General features: G+C 49.5%; 2 protein-coding genes and 1 long non-coding RNA gene across 3 annotated transcripts in view; 1 reads left to right on the top strand and 2 right to left on the bottom strand.

The window, feature by feature from the left end:
* Positions 1-8,887, bottom strand: part of LOC309520839 (dual specificity protein phosphatase 10-like) — a 143,246-nt gene that overhangs the window by 43,532 nt on the left and 90,827 nt on the right. The gene's annotated exons all lie outside the window — the stretch shown is intronic.
* LOC309520882 overlaps positions 1-8,887 on the bottom strand; it is a 169,223-nt gene that overhangs the window by 83,489 nt on the left and 76,847 nt on the right. The gene's annotated exons all lie outside the window — the stretch shown is intronic.
* Positions 6,260-8,887, top strand: part of RTN3 (reticulon 3) — a 39,980-nt gene continuing 37,352 nt past the window's right edge. The window contains exon 1 of the mRNA XM_082202711.1: positions 6,260-6,786. Coding sequence (XP_082058837.1) covers positions 6,675-6,786 — 112 coding nt within the window. The 5' untranslated portion in view covers positions 6,260-6,674. The remainder of the gene's footprint in view (positions 6,787-8,887) is intronic.

Raw genomic sequence — 8,887 nt, 5'->3', positions numbered from 1 at the left:
GTCTGAGCAGCCGCCGTCTCTCGCCCACGGAAACTGGGTAAGGGGAATCCAAGGGAACTACAACTCCCAAGAGACCAAGGGGTGGAGAATCAAGAAAGGACGCGCTCTCTCGCTTTCTCCCCAAGGGAGGATCTTGGGAGAAGCAGACGGAAGAGGTCGGGTTCTTTCAGAGTCGCCAGGGAGGAGCTTTGGAAGCGCGTGCTGGGGAAGGCATCCTGTTTTTGAGGATACAGTACCTTTAAATCTTTATTATTATTATTTTAAAGCAAGCCGCTTCTGCGCAGATTTGCAGAAAAAAGATGCTAATTTATATGCAACTTTATAAATAATCACAAATATTTACTTTATAAATAATGATTTGTAAATAGAAATCATCAAGACATAGGCAGAAGCTGCTGGATCAGGCCAATGGCCCATCTAGGACAACATCTTGTTCTCATAGTGGCCGACCTGCGGGAAGCCTGCAAGCAGGATTCCAGCACAAGAGCACTGCACCAGCAACTTATAGAGGCAGAACATAGCCGTCCAGGCTAGTGGGTATTGATAACCTTATCCCCCCATGAATTTTTCTAATCCTCTTGAAGCCATCTAGGTTTATGGCCATCAATGCCTCCTGTGGAAGTGAGTTCCATAGATTTAACTATGCATTGCTTGAACTTCTTTTATCTGTCCTGAATCTTCCAAATGTCAGCTTCATTGGATTTCCCAGAGTTCTAGTGTTAGGAGAGAGGGAGAAAAAAAAATTTCCTGTCCACTTACTCCACTCCATGGGCATAGGCAGGGGGGCAGCTGCCCCCCTTCAGGTAATAAATAAAAAAACTTAACTAACTGACCAATCGCTTCACAGATAGCTCGGTTCTGCCCCCCCCAACATAAATTCTCACTACGCCCATGCTCCACACTATGCATAATGTAATAAACTTATATCTTGTAACCTCTTACTTTTTCTCTAAACTAAAAAGTCTCAAACGTTGCAACCTTTCTTTGTCCACGCTATCATTTTTGAGATGAGATGACCAGAACTGTACAAAATATTCCACATGTGATGTACTATTTTTTATTATTAACGTGTATATCTCCATTTTCCTCCAAATAGCTGAAGGTACATGCGGTACATGCTTCTTCCCTCTTCCCATTTTATCCCCACAACAACCTGTGAGGTAAGTTAGGCTAACAAACATTGCAATGGTTGGAGGATCTGGTATCTGTGTGTGTGTGGTGTCCAGGAAATAGATAAATTACAGTACATTAAATAACAGGAATAATAAAACAGGAGTTACAGGTCTGTCATGTGTCATTATCACAGTACAGTGGTACCTCAGGTTAAGTACTTAATTCGTTCTGGAGATCCGTTCTTAACCTGAAACTGTTCTTAACCTGAAGCACCACTTTAGCTAATGGGGCCTCCTGCTGCCGCCGCGCCACCGGAGCACGATTTCTGTTCTCATCCTGAAGCAAAGTTCTTAAACCGAGGTACTATTTCTGGGTTAGCGGAGTCTGTAACCTGAAGCGTATCTAACCTGAAGCGTATGTAACCCGAGGTACCACTGTACAGTCAAACCTTGGTTCTCACACCGCTCCGTTGCCGAACGTTTCGGCTCCCAAATGTCGAAAACCCAGAAGTAAATGCTCTGGCTTTTGAACATTCCTCGGAAGACGAACATCCGACGCAAAAACCGCTGTGCAAAAACATCCGCTGTGCAAAAACCTAGCTGTCGGCCAATCGGAAGCCGCGTCTTGGAACTTGAACATTTTGGAACTCGAATGTCCTTCCGAAACAGATAACATTCGAGTTCTGGTGTTTGACTGTACAGTCATACCTCAGGTTAAAGTTGCTTCATGTTGAGCGTTTTTGGGTTGCACTCCATGGCGACCCGGAAGTAACAGAACACGTTACTTCCGGGTTTCACCGCTCGCGCATGCACAGATGCTTAAAGTGATGTCATGCGCAGAAGCGGTGAATCGTGGCACGCGCAGACGCGGGTTGCGTTCTGCTCAGGATGCAAACGGGGCTCCGGAACGGATGGCATTCGCATCTAGAGGTACCACTGTATATGAATGGAAAGAAGTGGTAAGCATTGAAAGCAGCTAAACAGTACATAAAACAACATAGCTGTTCAACTTTCAAGGCTGTTTCTGCTCACCCCTCTTATAGTTCTGCACAGTGGTGCCTCGCAAGACGAAATTAATTCGTTCCGCAATTCTCTTCGTCTTGCGGTTTTTTCATCTTGCGATGCACGGTTTCCCATAGGAATGCATTGAAAATCAATTAATGCGTTCCTAGGGAAACCACCTTCAGACCAGGTCCGGGGACAGTCTGTCCCCGGACCTCTTCTGAAGGCTGGGGGGGGGACAAGGGCTTTTCTTCCCACCCCCAGCATTTTAAAAAACCCTGGGACAGCGGAGGACTTCTCCGCTGTGCGGGGCTATCTTAAAATGCTGGCGGGCGGCATTTTAAAATCGCTCCGGACAGCGGAGGACTTCTCCGCTGTCCTGGGCGATTTAAAAGCCCCTGGGAAGGCAGGCGGGGGGGACAAAGACTTTTGCCCCCTGCCCGCCTTCAGAAGGTGTTCCCGCCCCCCGCCCCACTTCGGAACAGCTTTCCGAAGTGGGGCGGCGGGGCCAGGTGTCCCCGACCCCCCTCCCCACTTCGGAAGAGCTTTGCGAAGTGGGGCGGCGGGGCCAGGTGTCCCCGACCCCCCTCCCCACTTCGGAAGAGCTTTCCGAAGTGGGGCGGCGGGGCCAGGTGTTCCCGACCCACCTCCCCACTTCGGAAGAGCTTTCCGAAGTGGGGCGGCGGGGCCAGGTGTCCCGCCCCCCCTCCCCACTTCGGAAGAGCTTTCCGAAGTGGGGCGGCGGGGCCAGGTGTCCCCGACCCCCCTCCCCACTTCGGAAGAGCTTTCCGAAGTGGGGCGGCGGGGCCAGGTGTCCCCGACCCCCCTCCCCACTTCGGAAGAGCTTTCCGAAGTGGGGCGGCGGGGCCAGGTGTTCCCGACCCCCCTCCCCACTTCGGAAGAGCTTTCCGAAGTGGGGCGGTGGGGCCAGGTGTTCCCGCCCCACCTCCCCACTTCGGAACAGCTTTCCGAAGTGGGGCGGCGGGGCCAGGTGTCCCCGCCCCACCTCCCCACTTCGGAACAGCTTTCCGAAGTGGGGCGGCGGGGCCAGGTGTCCCGCCCCCCCTCCCCACTTCGGAACAGGTCCTGGACCTCTTCTGAAGGCTGGCGGGGGCGAAAGTCTTTGCTCCCCCCGCCTGCCTTCAAAAGCTGTCCGGCCCAGGCATCCCGGACCTTTCCGCCAGCAGCGGCAGCGCTGCCGCTGCTGGCGGAGACTTGCCGGCATGCCGAAGCCTGTGCGCAGCGCGCCCAGGCTTCGCGCATCTCTCTGCCAGCAGCGGCAACTCTGCCGCTGCTGGCGGAGACCTGCCGGCATGCCGAAGCCTGCGTGCAGCGCGCCCAGGCTTCGCGGATCTCTCTGCCAGCAGCGGCAGCTCTGCCAGCAGCGGCAGCTCTGCCAGCAGCGGCAGCTCTGCCGCTGCTGGCGGAGACTTGCCGGCATGCCGAAGCCTGTGCGCAGCGCGCCCAGGCTTCGCGGATCTCTCCTGCCTTCAAAAGCCGTCCGGGATAGCAGGAAGCGCTTCCCTGCTATCCCGGACTGCTTTTAAAATGCTGGCGCTGGGGAGCAAAGCCTTTTGGCTCCCGCCAGCCTTCCTGGACCTCTTCTGAAGGCCGGGGGGGGGGAAGGCTTTGCTCCCCACTGCTAGCATTTAAAAGAGGTCCCCGGAGATTTCCCTATGGGCTTTCGTCTTGCGAAGCAAGCCCATAGGGGAATTCGTCTTGCGAGGCAAATCGCAGACGAAAAAAACCTTTCGTCTAGCGAGTTTTTTGTCTTGCGAGGCATTCGTCTTGCGGGGCACTACTGTATCTTTAAATCAGACTGGGGAGCTCTGTTTTGGCAGCAGTACACACCTGCAGGCCTCTTCCACCAACCCAGATCTCCCCCAACCTCACTGCTGCTGCCTCCGCCCCCTCCCCATGAGCCAATGCCTGAGCCCTTCAAATCAGGGACTGTCATCTGTACAATAACATGCTTCTGAGAAGCCTGCAAACTACCTGAGTGGAACTGCATGCTCTCCACTTGTGATTCCCGGCAACTGGTTTTCAGAGGCCTACAGTGGAGGTAGAACATGACCATTATGACAAGACTTGTCAGCCTTTGGGGGCCTGTGGGCACATTTGTAAATTGGAGCTCTTATGGGCACGACAGACATACTGCAATGTATTCTGTTGGCTGCTCTTGTCATTGCTGGTACTTCTCCTGATCTGCAGCATATGTTCAAACATGAAGATAAACCAATGCCAAAATCTTTCCCTGTTTCATTTTAGGCTGCTAAAAGCACAGGAGCAGGATTTATTTAAAAAATTTAACATTGGCAATTGAGTTTCTATGTGTGTAGTACAGCCCATTCAATAATGAAAGCAGAAAAGCTCACAGAGATAAAGGAACAATTGTTATCTTACCTACCATTCCTGCTTATCGGCCTTAAGATTACAAAGGTGTTTGTACTACGGATTAGAAGTATATTTAGAACTCTTAAGTTAAAGACACATTTATTTATATATTTAGTGCTCTTTTGATTCTGATGTGGAACCATAATCAGGAATGGAAAGGAAAATGTTCACACTGTTTTCTCAAACTAACAGCAAGTAGAAGCTTTTGTTGATTAAACTGGAACCGATACTTCACACAAACCCCCATCACCTTGATAACGCCAAGGTTGCAGGTTCAATCCTTGAAAGGGACAGTTGTTACAGGGGGTTGGACTAGATGAACTTCAGGGTCCCCCTTCCAACTCTTATCATTCTATTGCAATATTTGAATACTGTACTGCCATTCATGCAGTGGTGGCTTTCAGATTAGACTACTGTAATCTGCCCAATGTGGGGCTGCCCTACAATAATCCACTTTCAAATAAGTCTCAGTGAACTCAGTTTCTGAGTAAACATGAAAGCAGAAGCACTACCAATGAACTATGGCCATTTCCCTTGAGGAGCATAGGAACATAGGAAGCTATCTTACACTGAGTCAGGTCATTGGCTATCTTCTATACCAGAGCTTTCCCAACTTTTCATGTTGGTGACACACGTTTTAGATGTGCATTATTTTGCAACACAGTAATTCAGTTTTACTAGCAAACCAGAGGTTAAACCAGGGGTCTGCAACCCGCGGCTCCGGAGCCGCATATGGCTCTTTTACACCTTTGCCGCGGCTCCGGGGCGGGTACTAGCACTGTACTGGCTGTGACGGGGCAGTGCGTGCGTTAGTCACGCACCGTCCCGACGTCACCTTCCCACCCGCCCGCTACATTGTAAGGGCCATGTACGCTGATCACTGTTTTGAAGGGGAGTGAAGAACACACACACACACAAAGGTAACTTGTTAATTTAACGTTTATTTCTGAGGAGGAGTAATTCTGAGGCGTCAAACAAAGAAATAATAATAAAAGTGACAAGAAAGTTATTTTTATAATGACGAGTTTTGCAGCTCCCAGTTTTTTTTTTCTTCGGAAACGGGTCCAAGTGGCTCTTTTTGTCTTAAAGGTTGCAGACCCCTGGGTTAAACTAATTCCTTTCCAGCCCCAGGAGGAGAATGGGGAGTGTTCGTGGGAGACACCTACACATTGCAGCCAACAAGCTAACGTGTCATGTCAGTTTGGAAAGCTCTGATCTACACTAGTGTTTCTCAAACTTGGTTCCCCAGGTGTTGTTGGACTACAATTCCCATCGTCTCTAGCTAGCAGGACCAGTGGTCAGGGATGATGAGAATTGTAGCCGGACAAGTTTGGAACCCAAGTTTGAGAAATGCTGGTCTACACTGACTGGCAGCGGCTCTCCAAGATTTTGTGCAGGGAATATTCTCAGCCCTACATGGGAGATACCGGGGGGGCTTCTGCTACTGAGCTATGGCCCTGCCCCTTCCCAATTCCGAATTTCAGGAATACTTAATGCATCCCTATTGCCATTTGGAAAGAGATTTTTCAGGATGCGGAGGAGGAGAAAGCGTCCCTTCTGAGCTGTTTCCCCCCTTTTCCTAAAGGTTCGAAACACGACTCAAAAAAAGCAGATTCTTAAAACACAAAAGCGCCCGCCCGCGTTTCTTGGCCGTTTATTCAGGCTTATGGCTACTGCGCACGCGTACGTGCCGGCCTTACCCGCGCGCACGCTCACACACAAACGTAATAAACGGAAAGCTCGCGAGAATGGGGCGGGGGCGTGATGCGCATGTTCAGTGACCAGCCTCAAAAACCGCCTATTTTCTCTCACACTCAAAAAAAATCCGCCGCCCCCTCCCCGCCGCTTCTAATACCAACGTAAGGGAGGGGCAGAAATACTCTGCGGGAGGACGCAGGAGGCACAATATACTGTATCGTATACAGTATTCTTCCTTCCAGACTTCTGACTGCGCCTGCACCGGAGAGCAGCCTCCGCCCCTCCGGAGTACGCCTGCGCGGCGCTCCGGCCCGCCGCCCAGTTGCCGCGCCTGCGCAGTCTGCCCTCATCTCCTCGTTCTTGTCAGTCAGCGCCTGTCCGTTGAGAGGGGCGGTCGCTTATAGCCAAGGTCTTCGTCGCTGGTTTCTTTTCCCCCCCGTAGCTTTCGCCGCTGCCGCCATCGACGAAATGGCTGAGCCCGCCACACAGTCCCCGTATATTTCTTCCTCTGCTGGGGGTGGCTCCTCGGAGCCCGGAGGCCGAGACCTCAAGGGGGCAGGTTCCCCCCAGCCTTGCGCTGGTGAGTGGGGGGGGGGAGGTGGGCAGGGGGAAAGAACAGCTGGGGGGGGATGGGGATTGGCGTAGGGAAGTGCCGGGTGGTTTGTGGGCACGAGGAAGGGGTGGGCGGAGGCGGTGTAGCAAAAACCTAAAACCCTGAAAGGCACCAGGATTCCCTGAGACGCTTAAATCATTGCATTTCCGAATCCTGTTTTCTTCTTATTAAGACCAACTCAGGTAAATCGGCTCTTACAGGGAGTCCTTTGCCTGGAATGAAAAAAGAAAAGAAAGCAAAATAGCCTTTATTGTCATAAACATGCAGGCAGGGCTAAAGTACTGACTTTCATGAATGCCATTTTTTTTAGTAAGTCTGAAATATGGTAGACAAGATTTAGCATTGCACAGAACCAGGGTGTGTGTGTTTCTGTATATAAACATATACATATTTATATATATAAAGTAACTGCTATTAGAGCCTTCAATAAGGATAACGTCCCTTTATTGACATAAAAATTTGCATTTAATTTTTTGCAGCTGCTGTTAGGACTAATGCATATTTCCATTGATAATATGTGGGTGTTTTGCATAGAAGGCTTCCAAAGGTTAACTCATTTTCATTCAATATATATGTATGTGTGTGTGTGTATTAAAAGGAGGGATACAAAGATTACAAGCCTATATAACAGGAGCTGGGGCTTTGGGGTGGAAGAGCAGTGTTGGAAGAGTTCACATTGTGTCATATAGATTTGTGGGTTACACTGATCCCTTCATTAGGCCTGATTAAAGTATAATTATAAAGGTGGGAAATGGTTGGGTTTTTGGGGGGGATCCTACTGCTGACTATAACTGCATAGGAAACACTTTTCTTCCCTCTTTTTTTAAATATTTATCTCCCTTTAAAATTTAGCCTGAGAGAGTAAGAGCACTGTGTTACAGAGCAGCTTGCATATTGTATTGTGAACATATGGCGATCCTGCTAAAGGTATTTGATGGTCCCTGCAGAAGAATCAGTGAGTAGAAGATGAAGCATGGAGCTGAAATAGAACTCCAAAGTGGGCTACACTTAAGGAGAGAAAGGGTGTGTCTGAAAGGTTTAAGAGGAACTGTTCTGGAAGAAAGTGCCATTTTGGATTATGTCCATTGGGAATGTGTAACGCAGAGAGTTGCACCAAATATAAAATGTGTTGTGGCTAATGTGGGGTGAATGAAGATTGCTATGCAAACAGGACTGTGTGGGAAATATGGTAGGATGGGGTGGAAGGCAAGCAAGACTGTGGGTGTAGTGTTGGTGCTATGGACAATCCTTAGGAGACTAAGGCATAACACCAGTGTGTTATTCTGGTTGGTAATGGGGTGTTGGGAGTTGTACAATAATTGTATGTCCTTTGTGGTATGTAGTTGCATATAGGGGTGTGACTGAAGGAGAACTGAATGTAATAGTCTTTTGTACATAATGGTGGTATTCCTCCCACCATTCAGCAACCTGCTGCTTCCTAATCCACCATTTCATATGCCTTGCAGCCTTACCAGGCATGATGCAATGGCAAGGTTTGGATTTCAGACTCTGGGGAGGCCATTCCCTGATACTGGCGGTGATTCTGAATGGGAAAAGGAAAGCTTGGGTTTTAAGGGCACTCTTCCGTAGCAAACTGGGGAACAGATACACTTACGGTCGGCTGAATGTTGCTTTTGTACCTTTTCAGTGCATTTCCAAATGTGGTCGCTTGCTAAGCACTTGAAAAACACCAGCTGGGCTAGAGGCTGAGAAGGGAGTGGTGTCTCAACTGGAAGGTGGGGAGAGGGAAGCTTCTGTCTGCTGTATGTTTGTCAGATTAGACTCCAAAATGTGTCTCATAGCTCCAAGAATTGAGCAACCTTTTTTATCCGCATTGGGGAGGGCTTGCTGGGGTTTTTCTGGATCTAGGCTAGTTGCTTCTTTAATCTGCCCCCTCCCCTTTCCTCAAGCAGGTGATCGAACTGAAGGGGGGTGCATTGCTTTTTTTCCTGTACAGTTGCTCTGTCATCGTCTTGACTAAGGTCTCTTGTTATATTGCTGGCTCCCACTTCAAGCAGGAAAGCAGCCTTAATTATTTTAAAACCTTACCTGAGAAAAAATCCCTGTA

The sequence above is a fragment of the Podarcis vaucheri genome (assembly GCF_965113315.1).
Source record: "Podarcis vaucheri genome assembly, chromosome: 16".
Classification (NCBI taxonomy): domain Eukaryota; kingdom Metazoa; phylum Chordata; class Lepidosauria; order Squamata; family Lacertidae; genus Podarcis; species Podarcis vaucheri.
This window is presented reverse-complemented; position numbering and strand designations above follow the sequence as displayed.